Source organism: Pleurodeles waltl, chromosome 11 (genome assembly GCF_031143425.1).
Source record: "Pleurodeles waltl isolate 20211129_DDA chromosome 11, aPleWal1.hap1.20221129, whole genome shotgun sequence".
NCBI classification, from domain to species: Eukaryota; Metazoa; Chordata; class Amphibia; order Caudata; family Salamandridae; genus Pleurodeles; species Pleurodeles waltl.
The window spans coordinates 268,567,964-268,592,881 of NC_090450.1; the positions used below are offsets into that span (position 1 = coordinate 268,567,964).

Sequence of the window (24,918 nt, forward strand, 5' to 3'; positions counted from 1 at the left end):
ATTAAGGTTAAGTCAAAGCTTCTCTTTCATCTGAACTGGGTGCGTTCTATTTATTACATCACATGACTGGTGAGGCCTCTGTACTCTGCCCTCGAGTTGCTTTTGACTATACCGGTAGCTTAACATCTGGGGGAGAGTGTCCTATGTGTTTGTGGGGACCCATAATAGTAATGATGACGATAATAATACAATAATTATATTATTGGCAATTAAATAGCAAGAGTAATTATAAACACAACTTGATTTAATAAAGCAGTTAAAGCCGCGGTTGTGCAACATGATTTAATAGTGTTAACGCGTCCGTCTATGTCAATTTATACACATCAGGACTCGTTTTAGGACGATGAATCTTTGGGCCCAGTGGTGAGACACCGTAGGACGAGATAACTGATCAAAATATCAATCAATACGTCAATAACATTATCAATAGTTAACACCAAAATATATCTTACTTTAGTCATTAATAAACCTTCGGTGCAATCATGACCTTTCAGTCACGAATAACCACACCTTAATGGAGTTTTATGAATTTTATTCCCTATTGTTTACAATCCAAGAGTAAAAGCATCAATCTCAAAGCCAGGAAACATATAAGCACAATTACAAGATGACAACCACAGTAAGCTTTCGATAATGCAAAGATCAATAGCATAGACAATCAGATAGATATAAGCAGATTGTAACACATAGAACTTTCTAAGATACTAGTTCAGCATAGCACCACGTCAGTCACGTCAGTTTGTCAGTCAGAATGAATACCTCGTCTAACCTCTAATTAGCATTAGCATGTTGGGCTTCATGCAAAACAATTTTGAACACCAATTTGGAAAACATCTAACTAAGGTCTCTAATAAAAACATACAGCAGTTGGTACCTAGAAAGAAAAGGCAAATAAATGAATTTTCATTAGCAATTTTATAATTACCCTCCTCTGAATAGGTCAGCATTCAGGATCAGTCTTCGTCTTCAGGACATCAGTTAGATCGCCGTCAGTCTATCTAAGTTAAAGGCAAGACACTCTCCTCATAAGGAGAAAAGTGTAAGGGGCAGTCTATGGACTTGGATGATTTGTCTAAGTCTCAAGTCACGAAATAGTGTGACAGAGTTTCGGGATGTAATCGATATCATTCCCTACCTAATTGTGTCGTCTGTTCCCTGTCATGGGTTTTTATCCCTTTCTCTTGATTTGTTCCAACAAAATTCTATTGGTCAGTCAATGCACCCCAACATTGTTAACCTATCAAATTATACATTAAGTAATGCATTTGTCATTTCTTGATATTAACTTGTCTTTTGATTGGTCTTCATAATCGGCATTTCGTAGGTGGCATATCCGGGGTTACTTCACCATCTTGGCACACGTCTCAGGTTAAAAGTTCTCTTTCCCTCGTCTCATTGTCCTTGGAAGTGTCCATAAATGTTTCGAAGCTCATCATTTTATACTAAAAGATGCTAGCATGCGGATGAAAAAATTCCTTCATGTTACTAACAAAATACAGAAAGAATAATAGCTGGGTCATGGTCGTTTGCAAGTCCGCACACTGAAGAGACAGAAAAATATGCTTTTAATATGAGAGCTACACAGCTTTGCTTGGCTCATGCTAACTTTAAGATATACGAGTTCTAATGAATGCAGTTTTATACGTTTTAGTAGGCACAGTTTGAACGATTATCTCTTATAGTTGACATTAGTTTACACACATAAAATCATTTATGTTAATGTATATGTCTCAATGAATATTTTATTTAATGCAGCATTGTTAATCATAAGCATTTCACGTCTGTAATATGTAATATCAAATACGCTCTCTCAGTCCCTCCTCTGATGACGCTCGTCATCACAAATCTTTTTGGTCTTAATTTTTCACCTTGCGCATAATACGCATTTCAACATCCTGCCCTTTATGTGAGCTTTCCCATATTTCATTGAACATTTTCTCTCTTTCACTTTCTTCGTTTCTTTGGGTTCTTTTAGTCAAATTTCTTTTCACTTTATCATTTATTTTGCATATTCCCCAAAATCCCAATAAACAAATCAGAACAATTAGTAGTCCCATCATGATTTTTTCAAGTACCCCATTCCAAATGTTGGTAAACCAGCTTCCCACTCGGGCAATTCCTTTTCCAAATTTCTCCCAAACACCAAGTTCTTTTAGATCCTTTAAATCTGTACTATCTCTAGTCAGGTTAGTAAGCATGCTTCTAATATTCTTACTGTTGTCAGGTATATATGAGCAGCAATGACGTTCATTAAGCATTTTGCACACACCTCCACTCTTTGCTAAAAGAATGTCTAAAGCAAGCCGGTTTTGAAGAGTCATAGCTCTTTCCGCAGCAAGTTCAGTATCCATCAGAAGTATAGCTCCTGTAAAGTTTGTCAGCATGTTATCCACAATAGTAGACAACTTTTGAATTTTCATAGAATTTAGGATAACCCCCACTGAAGGGATTATAGCTCCAAATATCTCACCAATGACAGCCGCCACTGATTCTCGTTTTTGTCTGGCATGTTGTAATTCAGACGTTTTAAGTAGTTGTTTTAAGTCATCAATCTGGTAAATCTTTGGGAATATTATTCCCAAATAACATGTCCCATACCATCCCTTAGGGAGATGGTAATATGCATTTAACCCACAGATGTAATAGATTCCAGGAATCGCTGGGTCTTGTCCATTTAACATAAAGGTCCATTTGCTCTGAAACAAAAACACATGCCTACATTCACTCGTTCCCACAAACAAATTATCTTGATCAGATTTCGGTCTATATATGCAGAGTCTACCTACGTGTAATGCATCTATAGCTAACTTGCCTTGTGTTTTGATTTCAGTATAAGCATAATCATTTGCATAAGTACGTTTTTCTAAACCTTTTTCTAATCTTTCTTTTAATGCTTTGCGTCTATCATCTTATGATCTAAAAAGCTTTTCTCTACAGGAGACAGTAAGCATGTTAAATTATTGCGATGTGCATAAGCAGTTCCAAATGTTAGTGTTGGCTCAAAGAATCCTCTAACTAATTTTATATCATGCTCTTTAGCTAGCTTATTTAAAAATGCAATAACAGGCACAAAAGAAAACACAACGTCTAAATTTGAATACAAATATTGCACATGCTCTTGATCATAAAATCTTGTTAGTAGCAAGCTACAGCTGATCCCATACGTGAGAGGGAGGCTATGATAAGTAACTCCCTCCTGCACAGATGAAGGAATTTTAGTGCATACATAACAGTCTTTCGCATTCATAGTTTTCACATACTCATTTAGTAAGCGATAGAAAACATTAGTAGAAAGCTCCCCTTTTGCATTAGTTCCCTCATGCAGATGTCTTGTGTCTTGCTCAAATTTCTCCCATGGTGATAGTTTATTAGTTGTAGTAGTAGTCTCAGGTTTTGAAGTTGCATTAATAGTTTCACTCTCTCTCCATGGCATTCCCACAATCACTCCCACAATCATTATTGCGCATACAACACCTATCATAAGTCCTAACCAACCACACACTTTACTTCCTTTGTTACTATAAGCCATGTTTGTATAGAATCAGAATAGCAGAATCACAATCAACTCTGGGCAGCAAACTCTTTCTGCGTAATTTGCAGCGTCTTCACTCACTCCAGGACCCTTTTCGTCAATTCAGGTTAGCAGCTTGTCGTAATCAGGTTTCTATAAGTCAAATCCAGGTTTAATGTCACTTTCCGGTAGTTTTTTTTCTCTCTAAGATTCTTGATTATTATTTTTCAGCTTTCACAATTTCGATCTTTTATCTTCAGTTTTCTTGTTGTATATTCTTCAGGTACCGTAGTACTGGCCTGGTATTTCTCGATCAAAACAGAATGCTAAGAATTCTTGTTGCCATTCAGAGGTTGTAGCATATGCCCATTCAGGACCGGTATATCTTCTGTTTGCTATTCTTTTTCTTTTTAATTTTCGTTCTCCTTGCTGTTCTTCTTCACTCAGATCGTCTGCTCGTGAGGTATTGCTTTCCTCTATTATTGTTTCGTTTGCTATTTCTCTTATTCTAAAGTGTGATTTGTCTGGCCAATTGTCACCTCTGTTCGTCTTACTTCGGCGTTTCCCTTCAGTACCTTGGACAGCACCCTCCTCTTGTAGTATGGTGTTTTCTCCTGATAGGCTTGAAACTTGTTCAGGAGATTCTGATTCGTTCTGATTTAAATTTGCCACTTCTTCGTCTCTCTCTCCTTGTTCAACACTGTATTCAGATTCTGAATTGTATTCGTCTGCTTCTGGGAGAACCTCTCCTTGTCTTTGTTCTCCTGCTGCCTCCACTGAGATTGGCACTTCGTCACCTCTCTCGAACTCACTGATAGTTTGAGGGACACGGCTGTTCTCAGCGGGCTCTCCTGTAGTCTCAGATCTTTCTTGACTGATCTCTGACTCTGAGACTTCTCCTCTTGAAGTTGCTGTACCGGAATTTTCAAGTTCCTCTTCAACAGGACATGCTACCCTTTTTGTATGGCTGGCATGTATCCAGTTGGGAACCCCGGCACACTTCACAGCAGTAGTGGTCGTCAATATCACTTGATATGGCCCTTTCCAACGCAGCTCAAGACACGATTTTCTTACGTGCTTCTTGACAACCACCCAATCTCCAGCTTGCAGAGAGTGTCCTGGTTCGCCGATTGGTGGTAACGTGTTAGCTTCCACCTGGTGAGAGAAAGAGCGAATCACGTCAGCCAAACTTTTGCAGTAATCCAACACCATATCATCTGTAATATTCACTAGTGCATTTGCAGGTACCGCCGGTAACCTCATTGCTCTGCCCATGAGGATTTCATGTGGGGACAATCCCGTTTTCTTATCTGGAGTGTTTCTCATGGACATCAGCACTAGAGGTAATGCATCTGGCCACTTCATGTTTGTTGCTGCACACATTTTTGCTATTCTTGATTTAAAAGTACCATTCATCTGCTCGGCTAGTCCTGAGGCTTCAGGGCGATAGCTACAATGCAGCTTTTGTTCAATGTTGAGTGCGGCACACAGAAGTTTAATTACCTCATTGTCGAAGTGTCTTCCCCTATCTGATTCTATAGAAACCGGAAACCCGAACCTGGGTATTAATTCTCTGAGTAGTAGTTTTGCAACTGTAAGACTGTCATTCCTACGTGTGGGATATGCCTCAATCCAATGGCTAAAAACACACGCAATCACCAACACGTATCTCAAACCTCCGCAAACAGGCATTTCAATGAAATCCATTTGTATCTTATTAAATGGACCACCAGCTCTCCCAATGTGGCTCAAAGTTACCACAGTTCCTTTTCCAGCGTTCATCTGTTGACAAATGACGCACCTGTGACAAGTAATTTCTGCGGCATGTCTGAATTTTGGATTGAACCAATCAATCTTAAATGATCTGATCATGGCATCTCTTCCTAAATGTGCCTGCCCATGATACAATTGGGCAAATTGTGACAGAAGACTGTTTGGCAAAACTAGTTTTCCCTCTCCTGATACCCAAATATCGTCTGCTCTTTGTACACACTGCATTTTCTGCCAGGAACGTTTTTCTTCCTTACCAACGTGGCTTTGTAATGTCTTTAATTCGTCTAAAGTATCAACCACTCGTAATGCTAGACTTAAGGTTGTGTCATTCTCAGGTTGTGGTAACAGTTCCCACTGCTCTTTAAAAGATATACAGTTCAATGCACAAAATCTGGCAACTTGGTCTGCATAACCATTCCCCATTGACACAAAATCTTGTGATCTGGTGTGAGCACTGCACTTCACCACGGCAATTTCAAGAGGCAACTGAATCGCATGTAACAAATCTCTTATTTGTTCTCCATTTTTCACTGGTGAACCAGAGGATGTCATGAACCCTCTCTGTGACCAGAGTTGACCAAAATCATGTACAATTCCAAATCCGTATCTGCTGTCTGTATAGATTGTGACTTTCAGATTTACAGCAGCATGGCAGGCTTTTGTGAGAGCTATCAATTCTGCCACTTGTGCAGAAAACACTTTCTCGAGCCAGGAGGCCTCGACTATACCAGATATGGTACATACTGCATAACCAGCTCTCAAGGTTCCTGTTGAATCTCTTAGACAGGACCCATCAACGAACATAATGTAATCGTTTTCCTTTAACTGGGTATCTTTTATATCTGAGCGAGGTTTGGTACTGAGCTCAGTCACCTCCAGACAATCATGTTCAAACTCTTCCCCATCCTTTATTTCTGTATTCTCAATGGGAAGTAGAGTTGCCGGGTTCAGCACAGTGGACCTTTTCAATGTGACATTAGGTGACCCCAGAATAATTGTCTCATATTTGGTAAGTCGTGCATTTGTCATGTGTTGTGTCTTAGTTCGTGTCAGCAGAATTTCAACAGAATGTGGAACCAATACTGTCAAAGGGTATCCCATGACTATGCCCTCACATTGTGAAAGGCTTTGACCAACTGCTGCGACTGCTCGCAAACAACCCGGTAAGGCTGCTGCGACAGGGTCCAAAGTAGCTGAAAAATATGCTACAGGGAGATTTGCATCTCCATGGACCTGTGTTAAAACAGACAAAGAACAAGCATCACGTTCATGACAGAACAACAAAAATGGTTTCTCATAATCAGGCATTCCTAATGCTGGAGCCCTGCACATGCATTCTTTCAGCTCTAGAAATGACTCAAGTTCTTCTTTTGTCAATGTGATTGTGTATGGTTCATCCTTAACTTCCTTTCCTGCCAGTTTTGTTAATGGTTTTGAAATGATCGAGAAGTTGGGTATCCACTGGCGACAGTAGCCCACCATTCCCAAGAACATCCTGACATCTCTCTTTGTTGTTGGGGGATTCATTTGTAAAACAACTGTTATTCTCTCTTTTGATATTCTTCGGGACCCTTTTTCAATCAGATGCCCCAAATACTTCACTTCTTTTTGACAGTACTGCAGCTTTTTAGGTGACACCTTATGTCAGTTTTTCCCTAAATTATTCAATAAGGCAATGGTATCATATTTGCAGCTGTCTTTGGTTTTGGATGCAATCAACAAATCATCAATGTACTGTACAAGAGTCGAATTGTAAGGCAGCACAAGAGGTTCCAAATCCTTCTTCAATATCTGATTGAAGATGGATGGTGACTCAGAAAACCCCTGAGGAATTCTGCACCAACTGTATACCTTATCCAGGAATTTGAAACTGAACAAAAACTGGCTGTCTTCGTGAAGTGGTATCGAGAAAAACGCTTGTGATAGGTCTACTACGGTAAACCATTCAGCATCACAAGGAACCTGGTACATTATTACCGCTGGGTTGGGAACCACAGGGCAGCATTTTATCACAATTTCGTTTATTTTTCTCAAATCCTGCACAATTCGAACTTTCCCACAGGGCTTTCTCAAACCCATAATTGGAGAGTTACACGGACTGCTCAGGACCTCTTTCAAAACTCCCTGTCTGAGAAAATCTGCAATTATCTGTGTCACTTCAATAAGGACATCCTGAGTCATGTGATATTGTGACACTTGTGGGAACACTGCATTCGGCTTTATCTGCACCTTGACTGGACCTACTCCCTTTATTAATCCAACCTCCTTTCCAGTCAAATCCCACACCTTCTCTGTTACCGATCCTTGCAGATCAGCAGGTAGATCGATCAAGGTAAACACTGGAAAAAGGGTAATTAGAGGGTAATCTTCATTCATCTCTCCTCCTTCTTCTATGAGTTGACCCTCATCTCCCTCATCATCACTGTTTGTCTGTACTTCTATTCCACCATTGGAACAGGTAATCGAACATTTGGTTTTGCATAATAAGTCTCTTCCTAATAAGGATACTGGGCTTGAGTCGCATACAACAAATCTATGCAGGCCCTGGAAATTTCCGATTTCAACCTGCACTGGGTCAGTGATTGGATTAGTCAGGTACTGATTAGCCAAACCAACCACTCGTATGGTGCGCCCTGAGAGAGGTAATCTTGGTACCTCTGCACTGCGAACCGTAGAGCGTGTAGCTCCTGTATCGACTAAAAATGAGACTTTGTAGCCCATTACTTTTCCCTCCACATATGGGCCTCTCTGGTCTACCTCTAAGGATGCGGCGAGTCTGCACTCTTCACTGTCTGAGCTATCATCTGACCAATCCTCATTCATCTCATTTTCACCTCGTAATGGGAATTGTTGTACAGTGTTGTTTTGATTTGTTATCTGACCTGTGACCTGTTGAGGAAACGTCACCTGTTGCTGTCCCATCGGAGCCAGGGGTAACTGCATTTGCTGTCTAGGCACCATGGGGATCTGCTGTTGTATTGGTTGTACTGACACTGTTTGGAAACGCGGCATTTGCATTTGCTGCATAGGTTGCACCCCTGACATTTGCACCAAATTATTTTGAGAGTTTTGATTCTGGTGTCTCATTCTTGGACCTCGTGGATTTTGCAGTGTACCGGCATTAATACTCTGCTGAACTGTACCGTCCTGCTTTATATTTGGACAATCCCGTTTCCAATGTCCCACGCCCCCGCACGCATGGCATGGTGACATCTTTTTCACTCCTTGACCATCACCTTGAACAACAACATTATTCATGTCCGAACCACGGTTCACAAACCCTCGACCTCTACCTCTTGGCTGTGCCTGGAACACACCATTCAAATGCGGTTGTTGCTGTATCATTTACTGAACACCATTTCCCTGTATTCCAGCCTGTGCAGCCCTTATCTGCATCACCATCACCTTCTCCTTCAACTTTTTCTGCTTTAACTCAATTTCGTCACTACAGTATTTCGCGTACTGTAATACTTCATCAATCGGTTTAGCTTGCCAACAAATCAAATGATTTTTAATCATTTGGCTGACCTCCGGTCTCAGCCCTTCGACGAATCTGAACACAAGATGATTCATGTCCTTCGGCTCAATTGTTTCAGTACCACTGTAATGTTTGAATGCCTTTAACAACCTTTCATAATATGCATGTATTGACTCTTTAACCTCTTGAGAGGTCCGGTTGATTTTCTGCCAATCGGTCACCTTCGGCGACACCTTTTGTTTAAAAAACTCAATTACTTTATGATAATATTTCATCACCTCTTCAGAAGGTGCTCCATTCACTTTATCCCTTGCTGGTTCCTTTGTGGGCCAATCTACCCCTCTCTTACACTCGAGCCACAAGTCTGGAGGAACAATAATCTCAAACAAGGTATTTAAGTCTTCCCAGAGACATTTCGCAAGCTTCACGAATCTATCTGTCTGTTGATACCACTCAATCGGTTTTTATCTTAACCTAGGATAATCATTCGTAAAGGACAAAATGTCTCCCCTGGACCAAGGCACATGCACCAAAACACCACCAGCTGTTTATCTCATAGGTAGGATTTTCACTGTCTCTAAATTTGGTGTGACTGTTGTTTCATTAGATCCTGGACTATCTCTTTTTCCCTTATCTCTCTTCTTTACCCATCGGCCTTCCCATTTCTCTAGTGCACCCCAAATTTGTGCGCTTTGCAGCAACTCTTTCAAATGTGTCTTCATGCCTGCAGATCTCATGTGTTCAAAATCCTTTGTGTCAAAATCTAATCTGTAACTCCGTTTCAAATGTTTCGTGTTTCCAATGTCGATATTGTATTTGTCTGCCAAATTCGTTAATTTCTGGTGTACTTTGCCTACCTCTTTGGTGATTTTAGGGCATAAGTACCTTAATTCTGCCTCAGTGTAAGACTCCAACCTATTTACTCCCATTGTTCCATCTACCAATTCAGCAGCTTCTGCTCCTAGTCGTACTATATTTAGGTATTCATTGTGTTTTTCTTTCTCAGGTTCGATTGTAGTCGCTGTAGTCTTTTGTGATGTGCAAGTTTTCTCTAACCACTCATTTAACTGTTGTAATGTAAAACCCTGCAGTGAAATGTTCCCTGCATGTATCATTGGAGTGTATGAGGTATTTGTACTCATAGTTTGGGGAGTCAGGACTCCCAATCCTGCTTGTCGCATTGCCTCAAGAGGTGCTCCTATTGGACTAAGGTCCATTAAGGGTCTTGATTGTTCACAAACCTGTCCTCTCTGGGCTATTATTTGTGGAGTTATAATAGGCCCTCCTCTTATCGTTTCATGAGTTATGACTCCCTGTTCACATGTCCTTGTTTTCTACCTGTGCATATAACGGCACCGGGGGACCAACCGTAATGGGTAGTGATATAGCGGCAGGTGTCTGGCCTGCTCCCAAGCTTCTTGGAGCTTCAACACCATAAGTCTGCTCTAATAATCCTGGTGCAGGTTCTTTTAAAGGACCCGCTACTGGGTTATACCCAGGTATCAGTTGTGGCGGTTGTGACACTAACTGTGGAGTTGACTCAATCTGCATTAACCTTGGCTTTGTATATATCGGGTCTGGTTGTACCACCAAGTTCGTAGTTGTCTCGAGTACTGGAACATCGGGATAAATTATTTTTATCTGTGGTCGAGGCTGTAACTGTATGAGCGAGTCTGGTGCAGTGGGTACACTGACACCATTCTGTATCAAAGCTGTATCGCTAGTCTGCACTGTATCAGTAACACCCTTCTCTTTCGTCTGGTTCCCAGGATCCAAGCTAGTGCTTGGTGTACTGTCGTTCACCGCATATGGTGGCGGACGATCATGTAACAATCTATCCATAAATGCCTCATCATCTGAATCGTCCTCTTCTTCCCAAGATCTTTTATTCTCTTTGGGTTTGCCTGGTTCTTTGTCAGTTTTGCAAGAAGCTTTCTTTCCTTGTGTTTCCTCTCCCTGGGTTATTGCCGGAAACAGCTTTAACCCATCCACTATTCCTCGTCTCTACATTTTGTTCTCATTATCCCACCTAGCCTCTGCATAGGATTTTTCTGCCCTTGTCAATCTTCTGTGAAATCTTTCTTGTCTATGTTTAAGAGCCATCAGGTCCCAAATTGCCAAAGCCTCATATTGTGCCGGTCGAGGAGGTGGTTTCTGCGTACTTAACATCCACCTCAAATTTTCTAACACCTTTTGATTAAATGTTCCATGTTCTGGAAACGCTAGACACCCTTCTTTCTCTGTTAGCTTGCGCCATTGTTTTATCCATAAACACGGTGCAACACCCTTTTCCTCCATAACCGTGTAAGCTGGTGTACCTTCAGGTGGTGTAGGTTCCCCATCAGTTGCAACGATATACACATCTCCTTTCAAAGCGCTTTTGAATGCCTTAACAAAATTCATTTTATTTTATATTTACTCAGAAAACTGCTTTGTTCCCAGGACACTCTTCACCTACCCTTTGCTCAACCTATTGTCTCTCACGGACAGTAACCAATCCGTGCGCGACCCCTCTCGACATCTGACCTATCCCAGCGCGGCACCACTGACGTCACACTCACACACACTGCAGCTGACAAAGTCTTGCGGCTTGTCCACACCTTGCTAACTCCTCACAACTCATACAAACTAATGCAAATTATTGCTAGCACTTCAATGACAACACAAATCTGCCGGTTTACTACAGGAAGGGTAATACATTCGCTTCAGAACTTTACAGAGATTTCACTTGAAGCCTCGGCCGCTACTCTCTCCTTCTCAGTTCCCTCATACGCAAGCAGAATTCGACCTGCAAATTCTACTCTCGACTTGTCAATGACTCCTTCTAGTGCACTTTAGAACTTGTCAAATCTCCATCGAAGGTTTTCACACATGCATCATAACTCGAAACTTGACTTGTCAACCACGCCCGATTGACCTACTAAACCACACAGATTACAACATAAACCATTTTAACATCATACTCCGAAGTCTTAGACCTCAATAGGCCCGTATACAACAACCAACCACGTGGATAATTTTTGAGCAACAAGCGCTGCATTCACATGAAGTACGCCGACTTCCCTACTCTCATGCTGTGGAGTACGCCCACTCCTTCTAAACAACACTTAATTTGGCCTAATCGCACTCAAATATTCACAATCACCTGCAAAGTGCATAAGATTTAATAAGCGCAAGAGACCCTAACCACACATACTATGGCGCCGAGAATATTCCCAACTCATTTAGGCAGGCTCCGAGATCCCGGGAAAGCCCATGGCAAATCTAGCAACTCATCATCTTTCCAGATTGCATTATCACAAGAAAACAATTAAACAATGAAAACTCCGTCCTAGGGCCCCCAAGGGCCAAACCGTACTCTGCTACCAGAACTGTTAACGCGTCCGTCTATGTCAATTTATACACATCAGGACTCGTTTTAGGACGATGAATCTTTGGGCCCAGTGGTGAGACACCGTAGGACGAGATAACTGATCAAAATATCAATCAATGCGTCAATAACATTATCAATAGTTAACACCAAAATATATCTTACTTTAGTCATTAATAAACCTTCGGCGCAATCATGACCTTTCAGTCACGAATAACCACACCTTAATGGAGTTTTATGAATTTTATTCCCTATTGTTTACAATCTAAGAGTAAAAGCATCAATCTCAAAGCCAGGAAACATATAAGCACAATTACAAGATGACAACCACAGTAAGCTTTCGATAATGCAAAGATCAATAGCATAGACAATCAGATAGATATAAGCAGATTGTAACACATCGAACTTTCTAAAATACTAGTTCAGCATAGCACCACGTCAGTCACGTCAGTTTGTCAGTCAGAATGAATACCTCGTCTAACCTCTAATTAGCATTAGCATGTTGGGCTTCATGCAAAACAATTTTGAACACCAATTTGGAAAACATCTAACTAAGGTCTCCAATAAAAACATACAGCAGTTGGTACCTAGAAAGAAAAGGCAAATAAATGAATTTTCATTAGCAATTTTATAATTACCCTCCTCTGAATAGGTCAGCATTCAGGATCAGTCTTCGTCTTCAGGACATCAGTTAGATCGTCGTCAGTCTATCTAAGTTAAAGGCAAGACACTATCCTCATAAGGAGAAAAGTGTAAGGGGCAGTCTATGGACAAGGATGATTTGTCTAAGTCTCAAGTCACGAAATAGTGTGACAGAGTTTCGGGATGTAATCGATATCATTCCCTACCTAATTGTGTCGTCTGTTCCCTGTCATGGGTTTTTATCCCTTTCTCTTGATTTGTTCCAACAAAATTCTATTGGTCAGTCAATACACCCCACCATTGTTAACCTATCAAATTATACATTAAGGAATGCATTTGTCATTTCTTGATATTAACTTGTCTTTTGATTGGTCTTCATAATCGGCATTTCGTAGGTGGCATATCCGGGGTTACTTCACCATCTTGGCACACGTCTCAGGTTAAAAGTTCTCTTTCCCTCGTCTCATTGTCCTTGGAAGTGTCCATAAATGTTTCGAAGCTCATCATTTTATACTAAAAGATGCTAGCATGCGGATGAGAAAATTCCTTCATGTTACTAACAAAATACAGAAAGAACAATAGCTGGGTCATGGTCGTTTGCAAGTCCGCACACTGAAGAGACAGAAAAATACGCTTTTAATATGAGAGCTACACAGCTTTGCTTGGCTCATGCTAACTTTAAGATATACGAGTTCTAATGAATGCAGTTTTATACGTTTTAGTAGGCACAGTTTGAACGATTATCTCTTATAGTTGACATTAGTTTACACACATAAAATCATTTATGTTAATGTATATGTCTCAATGAATATTTTATTTAATGCAGCATTGTTAATCATAAGCATTTCACGTCTGTAATATGTAATATCAAATACGCTCTCTCAATAGCAACGTGTTAATTATTACCCAACTCGCTGCTCGCTTTATCGGTTTCAAGGGTGGAGGGTGGAATGCTTTGTGGACCCCAGCGGTTCTACATGTGACCTTCAGACTGGACACAAAACTTTAATAATGAGTACATTTACTCTAAGAGCTTTTTTTACTAACACATGCGTGTGTATGGATGCGTTTGACCGTAGCGCTGGTTGCTAAGCATCTGTTGCTAAGCAGTCTGGGAGTTTTGCAGAAGTAAATCTGTGCGTGTTACAATAGCATACACAGCAACACAACGCTGTTTACGACTGGCTGCGCATGTGTCAAGAGCGGAGCAAATAAACTGTCCGCTTGGACCAAACTGTCATATGTTTTACTTTCGCCAGCTATACAATCTCATTTAGTACGTTTTCAGATATAAACAGTTTTGCCTACAACCACACAGTGCGTGAAGTTGAGAGATTCACGCAAGACATCATTTTGTTTATTCCAAAGTCAAAGTCATGTTGGACACAAAAAAACCTTATTACTGACTGACAAGCACGCAGAAAAAAATAAACCTTTTACCTCCCAGCAATTCTATAAGCTAATACGTGGCCTCGACAAAACTGAATGGACTTGTCTTGAGACGTCCACGCCGGTCTCTACTACAGCGTCCATTGAAAATCAAAACTCGGACAGGTACTGTACCAGGTAAATATCTCAATAAATAAGAGTGATGATATTTGCATTATTAGTGTGACAGCCCTCTGATGGCCAGAAGGGAGATTTTCCCCTAAATTGGATTTTACTGATATAAACATGAGGGTGGTACCTGTGAGGAATGGGACGGATGGCGTGCTGAGGGCCATATTTATACTTTTTGACGCAAAACTGCGCCAACGCAGTTTTGCGTCAAAAAAATTTGCGCCGTCTAACGCCATTTTGAAGCGCCGTGCGGGCGTCAAATTTATACTTTGACGTACGGCGGCGCAACCAACAGGTGGGAGTCATTATTTCGTCGGGCACATCGTCGGTCTGTCGTAAAGGAAACCAACGTAGAGGCGACGCACATCACTGTGGGTCGATTTACGACAGCGCAATTCGGAAAGCGCTGGTTTTCTTCACGCTATTGCGTTAAACCTTTGCGCAAAATCTGCCCTGTCAGCAGAGGAGACCCAAAATGGATCCCAGATGCCACAACAGACCCCAGGAGGATGAGAGCAGACCAGGAACCAGCCAGGAGGATCCATACAGGAACCAGGACATTTAAAAAAAAAAAGAAAGTGTCGCTTCAGTGAAGAGGAGCAGGAAATCCTGGTGAAAGAGGTGACGGAACACCAGCACCAACTTTTCATCTCCTCTAAATTGCCACTCAGTAGGAGAGAGGCCATATGGAAACAATTAGTGGACAAGATCAACAGTGTGGCTGAAGAACGCCGCACAGTCACTGAGTGTAAGAAACGCTGGCATGACTGCAAACGTAGGACAAAAGAGAAAATGGCCAGGAACAGGAAGGCAGCAATGCAGACTGGAGGGGGGAGTCCAGCACAACAGGAGGACCTGGACCACATGGAGGAGATGGTCGCAGCCGTCATCCCGGAGGAGATCGTCACAGGGATTCAAGGACTGGACAGCGCAGACTACCACGACACAACGCACATGCAGGGTAAGTCGCATGGGGAATTCAAATGCAATAATGGGGACTGTAAGCAGGGGGGGGGGATACCTACTACACAATGCATGTAAGTCAGCACATATATGAAGTGGCATGGGTAAAGGGGCACGGCAGGGGGGCATGCCCAGCACAGACCGAAGCTGGGGCACGAGAAAATACAGCAACAACAACAGTCCCATGGGGACATCCTGTAATGACAACAATAGAGCCAAGGGAAAGCAGCGACAGGTAGGAAGGCCACTACCTCAAATCCACAGCCAGGCACTTGTATTGCAAAATCTATCCTACATCAACTAGGTCCCTATCAGTAATGCAGTAGGCAAAACAACAACTGCAATGTAACTGCCAAAACAGTTGACAATAACACCTCTCTACTCTGTGCAGCTATAGTACCAAATGGCAGGAACCTCCCCATGGAACATACATACCTAAATTAGGGGGTGAGGATGACATCCGTAACTATTCACAGAAATAAGACAAAGGCACCAGTACACTCAAATGCCGAATGTCCATACCTGACACATACATAAGCCTAAGTAAACAGCAATAGGAGCCACACAGCACTAACAACACACACATGCTGCATACGTCACGGTCCCTCGCGTGCCTGGCTAACAAGGCTACATCACTAATGTCATACTGCTCAGACAACAACATTGAGGAGGGGACACAGGCAACTGGTCACTGAAACACACCTGCAAAGTCTGACAAACAAATAGGACATTCATACGATAAACAGGCCAATCCAGTAAGACACACATGACCCAACATCATCTTCAAACATCAACAATGTTTACATCCATACCACATCCTAACATTGACATGCATAGGTAATGCCACGTAACATGTACAGTTCATGCAATGTGAATAAAAAGTGTATGGGGCAGGGCCTGAGAGGCAAGTGTGCTGGCAGGGCAGTCACAACACCCACAGTCAGTCAAAGTGTATTGTGGCAAGTGTAACGTATACTTTGCGCATTAGCCTCAGGCTGGAGGCCTTTGTGCATCTTACCCTGAATGTACTTATACTCATTTGCTCACATCTAAGAGCCTCAGAGCACTTTGCACTAAATGATTCTCATTGCCCTTCCTATCAGTTAATTTAGCAAATAGCCAGTCCTAAGGTGTTGTCAATTAGTCAAATCACACTGTTTTGCCTACTTCTGCACTGGAGTTTGCCAGAACATATTCACTCTGTGCCCCAGTCAAGGATACAGTCTGGTATGTTGCTGATAGATGTGGTAGGGGTTAAGGTTTGGCATTCCTGCGTAGGGAAACTTTGTCATCACGATGACATATGACTTATAAAATCACTTCCTTGTCCCAAGATATGCAAGAGGGAGTTTCCAAACAGAGAAACACAACTAGATGCTGCCTTCCTTGCTGCTGATGCACAACCAGATCACAGCCCATTCCTCTGATATGAGGGATGATGTCTCCCCTGTGATTCAGACAGGCAAGCTCCAAACTTAACATGCTGTGCTATACATAGAACAAGCAGAGGGAGAGTAGAAACTGTTAGGCACCATGATAGCTGTGTACTAATGTATTACTCTCCTGCAGACTATTTCAATTCTAACAGTGTGTATTGTTTGGGTTATTGTGGCTCACACCTCAATTTCTACAAGTCAGTTATACAATGAAACCTCATATTATACAAATACTGCCTTTGTCATTTGTGTATGGTAACATACCGGAAAAGACATAATAGTGTAGGATCTGAGTGACCACGACTTGCCTGAGAAGTTCCAAAGATGTCATGCGCTCGGATGTCTAAACATTCCTTTCATGTGGGAGACCAGAGGCACTGCTAGTTAGTCTGAGCAAAATGAAATATCAGGGTGACAGAGTTATTTACAAGTGGGTCAGACTTAGTCCCCCACACCATTAGCTATCCTGCTGCCTAGAAAGCCAGTAATCACATGTAGGATAATGAGAGCCCACCCAACAAAATGTCCCTCCATAACAATAGTTAAACACCGAGGGAGGAGTAGGACCAAAAGACGCCTATTCCTAAATAATTACAAAGCAACACCTAGAGGCGATCTGGCAGACATGTCTGATAGCTCCATATCATACATGTGACACACAGGTGGGCCTACAACAATGCCCTATGACGGACAGAAGATACCAAGACAAACACAGAGCACAAAGTTAAGGCATACCAGGGCTTGTATCTTAGTGCAAAATTGTCACAACACAGACACACTAATTGTACCCTGTTTCATTGCAGAGGAACACGGATCTCCTGCCGATATGCCTGTCCATGAGTTCCCTGATGACATGGATGACGAGCCCATAAACCTCCCACAAGAGACCATTCAAATGGTCCTTGAAAGCCTCCAAACCCCACCTTCAGTCACAAGGAGGGGCACAGAAGAAGCAGCCACCACAGGAGAACCACCCGCCACCCCAATTGTAAGACCTGCCAGCTCCAACACAGCTGAGGACTCTGACGACACTGGCACCAGCTTTGAAAGAACTGTCGTTGGGGTCCAGCGGGAGCTGGCCAAGGAGGTGCGGGTGGGGATGCAAACTATGGCAGCCAGCCTTGAGGGGGTGCGTTCGTGCATGTTGTCAACTGCTGATCAGGCAGCTGCAATGCAAGCCCGAACATCGCTCTTGGAGGAACTTTTAAAAACACAGAAGGAAATCTGCACAGCTGTCATCCAGTTGACACAACAACTCCAACTGCAAGCCAGTCAACGTGTGCACGAATGCAACATAGAACCCCTCAGGGCCGACCTGGCTGCCTACCATCGTGATGTGGCTGACATTCTGAAAAACCAGCAGGCCCTCCTTGCTGCAGTACTGCCCTTCATAACTCGACAGGGAGCAGCCCCGGGATGTCTGCCTCCATGTCTTCTAACACTGAGGTGTGTGTTGCCCCTTCACAACCAACAACAACAAGGACACACCAGGCAACACACACATCAGAAGAAGAAGACATGGAACAGATAACATTCACACGCAAGAGTACCCGGAAGCCCTAGTCCCTGCACCATGGCCTACTCTGACCAAGGTCCTACGTTTTGACAAATGCCAGTCTCACTACAACTACACTCAATGACTGTTTGGCAATCCACTGTATGACTTGTCCCCATTGCCAGTGAATGTCTCTCTCCTACTATTTGTCAATTCCTGTTCCTCTGCACTGTCTGTGACATCACCCCAGCATGTCAGGAGCATCATCCACACCCCGTCTGTAGGATCACCTTGTAAGAATGCACCTGCACGGACTCAGCTAACATTGTGAATGGACATTTTGCACTACAGCACCTATAAATAAATATCACTTGCACACCTATTGTGTCTCTGTGTTATTTCACACTCCAACTGTGCAGTACATAACTCCAAATTGGCTGTGTGGCAACCATGTCGATTCTCTATACTACTGTCCTGATTTCATGTATACTGAAACATCTGTGCAGTGGCCAGGAATGCATCATAGCCTTACTATACTGAGGAAAATAACTGATGAAGGGACTAAGCACACACAATCATGCTGTGTTGGACAGAATGATGCACCATCTATAGCTATTCTAGACAACTAATGGTGGCTGAGAAATGTAGGCACCATGCAATACTTAAATAAGAAATAATGCTGTAAAATGTAAGGAATCATTAACAAATTACACTGCATCAATCACCCTTACGGAGTATACTTCCATGAAGGAAAGTCATGCTGAATCAGTACACACATGATGTAGGTCAGCAATGACAGCAACAAGACAAGAGTGTGAACAATTCCTCATCTACAAAGATCTCCCTGAACTTCACACTGCTGTCCGACCTATCTATTTACCCACAATAACAAGTCATGAAGCACTCTTTGTGAAGCAGGATACATGCCAACCCAAAACCTTGATGATCAATGCACACTACCAATGGTGGGTCTCCCACATGGTGGATACTTACCAAGTTAGCACACGGGTAGCTGGCATGTTAAACCTCAATATCCTGGGGATAGCGAGCATAGGACACAAATGTCATACTAAAACATTCTGCTACACTGATGTCAAGGCCATGATAATGTAGCACCTAACGCATCACGTAAAGGGTTAACTAAATTTTTATTTCAATGAAGTAATAAAAGAGGCATCTAAGGGAAAGGTAAACCTACACTAATCTAACCTGACTACTACTAACCCACAACTGTCCCTAACTAACCTAAGCTAAACTTACTCTACACATGTAACGAAACGATCTAAACATCAACCCCCCACCCACCATTATGAGACAAGACACATGCAGGACAACACTTACTAACCTACACACATACTATACTATCCTAAACAAACATATATTTTTTTGGTAATATTTTTTTAATAATTATATATTTCTTTTTTTTTTTTTTAAAACAGGAATCCCAACATTGCCCCCCACCCACCCACCCACACAAAAATATAAGATAGAAAGAATAAGGACCCCCCACCCTCTTCCCTAACACTAACTAAGCTAATTACCTATACTTATCCTATAACTAACCCCCAAAACCCATCTAACAGTATAAAATAGGAAATAGGTGAGAGGGGAGGGGTAAAAGTTCAGGAGGGCAAAAGTACTACAGATTTGCCCTCCGTAGTGTGCGCCTGATGGAGTGGACCTTCTTTTTCACATAACTCATGTCCTCCCTCAGGTTGTCCACCTTTTTAACCAACTTGTCCAATTTTCGGGACAATGCCAGGAAGGCAGCTGGGTCGACAGGAGGGTCTGTGCTGGTTTGTGGGCCGGCGGAGGTGGATGTTGTGGCAGGAGTTGTGTGGCCACGGGACAGTGCTGCTACCACCACACGGCTGGGTCCAGGTCTGGAGGAAGATGCTTGGTCCGTTGCTGGGTCCACTTGGGCAGACCTGGTGGATGTGGTGTCGGTGGTTGTTGGTGGCACTGTAGGGGGAGCCTGTGGTGTGGCCCACCACGCCCCGGAGGCCCGATCTGAATGGTACTTGCGGGCCATCCTCCGATACCCACACTGCACCTGCAGGATGTGCCTGTATCTCATCGCACGGCGCTCAAAATGGTTGCGATCTGCGGCACTCAGGTTTGCAGCTGTGAAGAGAAAAGGCAAATATTTAGTTTTGGATTTGCATTGGGTGGAATACCACAATGGGTCATTTGTCCATTACTAGAAATGTATTGGTTGCAGCAATTGTCACAACATAGTTCACGGAAAGGCTCAGAGGAAGTACATGTGAAACATGCATACATAAGGGCATATCACACCTAGCATATCCATGTCTCTACATGATGGATGGCATCACCCTAAACTACTCATCCAAATCATACCTAAGGCATTTGACATCATGGCAGCACCTCTTCTGCATACTGACTTCACTACATATGTCATTCTATGTGATAACAATCACACTCCTCACTCAATGGCATTTGGAATAAGTTGTGTGCTAAGATTGAACCCATGGGCCAGAATCAAATGTCAACACTAGGGGCCAGATGTAGGAATTTGGAAAATGCAACTAGCAATTTCTCCAGTACAGTGTGCCCTCCCTTGCATTGTGACTTGTGATACAGGTGTCCGTGTGTCCTCACTAGGGGTGTGATGATAGTTCCATGTAGAGTTGAAACATGAAAGTGTATTAGAAACGTTCATATGAACATACCCAGGCCATCCCATACCTTTAAACTTATGCATTGTATTAGTGTACAGGTTATTGTGAGACTTCCAATTTGCAAGGTGACATTTAGGCAACCACAGTCATTAATGTCTTCACACTAAGCTGTAGAGTAAATTCCAATGTGTGAGAGGTTCAATGGTGACTTGTGATACATGGCTAGTGATGTGAGTACCTCAGTGTGTTCCTGGCTAGGTGTTGCTATTGTGGTGTATGTGTTGTTTATCCTAGAGGGTTTCTGAGCAGTGTGTATATGACTTTGTTTTTTGTCCTTACCAACAAGTAGTCCATTGCCATACCGTCCATCCTGGAAGTGTTGGTTGATGGTGGAGTGACGGAAGATGAATGCGTCATGTACACTCCCAGGATATTTAGCCACAATGTTGCTGATCAGTCCTTGGTGATCGACTATGGCCTGCACGTTGATTGAATGTGTGTGCTTCCTGTTGCGGTAGAGGTGTTCACTCGCAGCAGGTGGCACAAGGCGTACGTGTGTGCAGTCAATTGCACCAAGGACGTGCGGGAAGCCACTGATGGCGTAGAACCCCTGTTTAGTTTCCTGCTGCATCTGCAGTGTGTTAGGGAAGCAGATGTGGCGGGGTGTCAGGCGAATGATGGCATCCAGTACTTTAGGCAGGAATGCGGAGAAAGATGGTTGTGATATTCCACCAACCAGGGCACCAGTTGTCTGAAATGAGCCACTTGCCAGCAGGTGAAGTACGCAAGCAGCTTTGTTTCGGTTGGGATAGTGCGGGGAGTCACTAAAGTGGGGGCCAACTGCTGTTCAATATTTGTCAGCAGCTGCTGAATGGCCTGTCAGTTCAACCGGTACCTCTGGATGATGTCTCGTTCCCTGAGGCCATGCAGGGTTGTTCTTGGACGGAATATCCTCTCCAGCCTTCTGCGCTGTCTTTGGGGTCCCTGCTGTTGATGTTGTGGCTGCTGTTGTTGCTGCAGGGCTCTGCGTCTACGTGCACGCTGAAGAAAAAGCACCTCCATGTCTCCCTGTTGCTGCTCTGCTGCTCTGCTGCTCTGTTGTTTGTTCTGTGTGTTCTGATTAAGTACAGGTGTGTTTGCCCCATTTTAACGCCTGCCCTGACCCAGGCGTTAAAATTTCACGATATTCGTGCTTTGCGTCATTTTTTTTCCCCGCCTGCTGCGCGGGAGACATTTTTGCACGGAAGCATAAATACGACGCACCGCTGTGTGCGTCTGTTTTTGGACGGGAACGCCTACCCTGCATGTCATTAACGCAGGGCGGGGTGCCGCTTCCAGAAACTGACACACATAGCGCCATTTTCCTTGTGCGCCTGCTCGGGCGTCAGGGTTTAAATATGGGGCAACGTTTGCGCTGAATGTGCGTCAAGATTTTTGACGCAAATTCGGCGCAAACGGAGTATAAATATGCCCCTTAATCTTTTCCGGGGAGAACCCCGGACACCACACACGCAGAGAAGTAGGATTACAATTTGCCTCGGCCAAGTGGCACAGAAAGTCTTAACTGAAATAGTTCACTTACATGACGAACACGGACAATGAGACACTTAAAGTGGAAAGAAATGTGACTTTTACAACAAGTACCATTTGCATGAACTAACTCCCGATCTACTATGAGCTGTTCACTAATTCTGCACTGGAACAAATGAAAACTTGCCTCCCTCTGATTTCAGTTGACTATTTCTGAAAAAGGGTTACTGTGCTAAAAGTACTGCCATTTTCTGGGGCAGAAGGCGAAAACCCAGTTCAGATGCCGATTTGTTCACTGTAACTACAAATTTTATTTCTGAAAAAATGCCTTTCTGAGCTTTCTTCTAAGTGATTGTTGTCCACTTTAGGTGTAATCTGCAGTTCTCAAATTGTAATCCTAGCAAGGGAAACACAGGCATATTTTCAAGAAAGTGGCGCTCAGCTAGGAGGCACCACTTTTCTTCCGTCGCACAGCGCCCACCTAACATCACCATGGTAGCACTGTATTTACTATATAGAGCACCGTGGCGTGGGTTAGCACAATAGCTTCATAATTTATGATGCTATTGTGGCGGTTTGCTGGATTTACGTCAAATGGTGCTGCTAGTCCAGCAAAGCACAGGGAGGCCCATAGGTTATTATGGGAATGTCACGCTAATGCCTGCCCTGAGCAGGTGTTAAAATGACAAAAAAAATGTCACTGTGAAATCTTGTAAATTTCACCCCACCAATTTATTTGGGCCTCACTTCAGGGAAACCTCCCCTCCTTGCATACATTATACCTGGCGCAGGTATAATGTGGCACAAGGGGTAACAAAATGGTGCAATGCATGGTGCATGCCTTTGCAAAATGGTGCATGGTGGGGGCCTCCTTAACTCCTCCTTAGCATAAAGAAATGATCTCAGGGTGGCACATGGAGGTGCAAGGGGGTTGTAAATATGCCCCTTAGTCTTTCATTCTTCTTTGTGCGAAAAATTGAGTTCTGTCATGTGTGTGATAAAGTAACGCCTGACTCTAAATCATGCTCTTTGTGTCTTTGCATCCCTTAACAAAATATGCAAATGGAAAATTATTTAATTGAAATGCAAAAACATATTCTAGGGTACAACATTCCAAGGTATATGTCATAAATGGGTAGATTAAAAAAGGATCTTAAGATAGATGTCTCCCCAATATTATACTTTTCCTCAACCCACCCTCCTTTGCAAGTTTCTATGCCTTTTATTTCTTTGCCCTCCTTTACATCGTTTCTCCCATTTTCCACACTTCTATCCCTGCTGGCTCCCATCTTCCATATTTATGCGCTTTGAAGGGGGTCTTGGTGGCCTTTAGCACTCTAAAAGTATTTGAAAGAATTACATATAGTGCATAGCTGACCAAGAGTTACTTGTAAATGATCAGCAATGCTGCTGTTCCTGTCCCCTGGGGATCCTGTGACTCTAAATCAAAGTGAGAGGTTTGAAAGGGTGAGTCAGTGGTAAGTGGATGTTTAACTATCTTTACCTCAATTTTAGATGTATCTGTATTTTATTTTAGCACAAGGTGACCTGGATTGCTGTGACTCCTACTCAAAGAAGCCCCTGCGGCTGAAGGTAGTCAGCAATGTCACCATCCAGAGCTCAAGCGATGTCTGTGACATGGATGCAGTCATGTGAGTGAGCATTTACAGATTCCTATACACTGAATGCGTTAGGTCTCCTCCCTTAGGGCACCACTACAGACCAAGTTTTGGACGCGGGAGCACAATGGGTTAACATCTGATCTAGTTATGTTTTTATAATGTTCTTTTGTTATGTAGTGTGAACAATTGGCCCAGAGCCCAGTGCTAACACTATAACGCAGCAAACACTCACACGATGGAGGCAAAGTTAATAAAGTGCCTCAAATTTCAGTCCTTAATGCACAGGAAGAGTACCTATTGTCCTAAATCGGACAGACCTTTAAATATAATTGGGTATCACTCATATGTTGGTAAATGAAGACACCCAATCTAGACTCCTTGTGACTCAATGTAGAGATTTAGCAACATAGGCGTCAGAATAAAACTGAAGGCAACCGAGTGCCATGCTGTTTCAAAGCTACCCTGTTGCCCACACACTCATCATCTGAAATCGTGGTGTCGAGAAGGGAGACCAAACGAGCCCAGCCCCACTAAAGCCACAAGATAGATCCGTGAACACTGTGGTCATGTCAAAAATATCCAAAATGTCATAAATGACGAGCAGACAGGAACCTCCTTAACTCAGCACACAAAGAGAGTCAGCCAAAATGTGGAGAATAGTAGGATTCGTGATTGCAGATAATGTGAAAAATATACCAATAGTCTCTCAGCAGTGCATGTTTTTACTTCAACCGAGAACTGATATCCAGACCACAAAAGTTCAGCATTATCCCTAAAACTGTAGTATAGATAAGAGACAATAGTTTGGCAAATTATCTGGATTTCCTATAGATTTATGAAGCATGTTGTAGTAAAAAGGTCAGGATAATTTAAGCAAGGAGTGTCAATTAGGGCAA

At 42.8% G+C, this 24,918-nt stretch overlaps 1 protein-coding gene across 2 annotated transcripts in view; it reads left to right on the plus strand.

Annotated features, from left to right (window-relative positions):
- Positions 1-24,918, plus strand: part of LOC138265636 (C-C motif chemokine 20-like) — a 103,474-nt gene that overhangs the window by 71,066 nt on the left and 7,490 nt on the right. For both annotated transcript variants that reach the window (XM_069213524.1, XM_069213528.1), the window contains exon 2: positions 23,938-24,052. In XM_069213524.1, the coding sequence (XP_069069625.1) occupies positions 23,938-24,052 (115 nt within the window). The remainder of the gene's footprint in view (positions 1-23,937; positions 24,053-24,918) is intronic.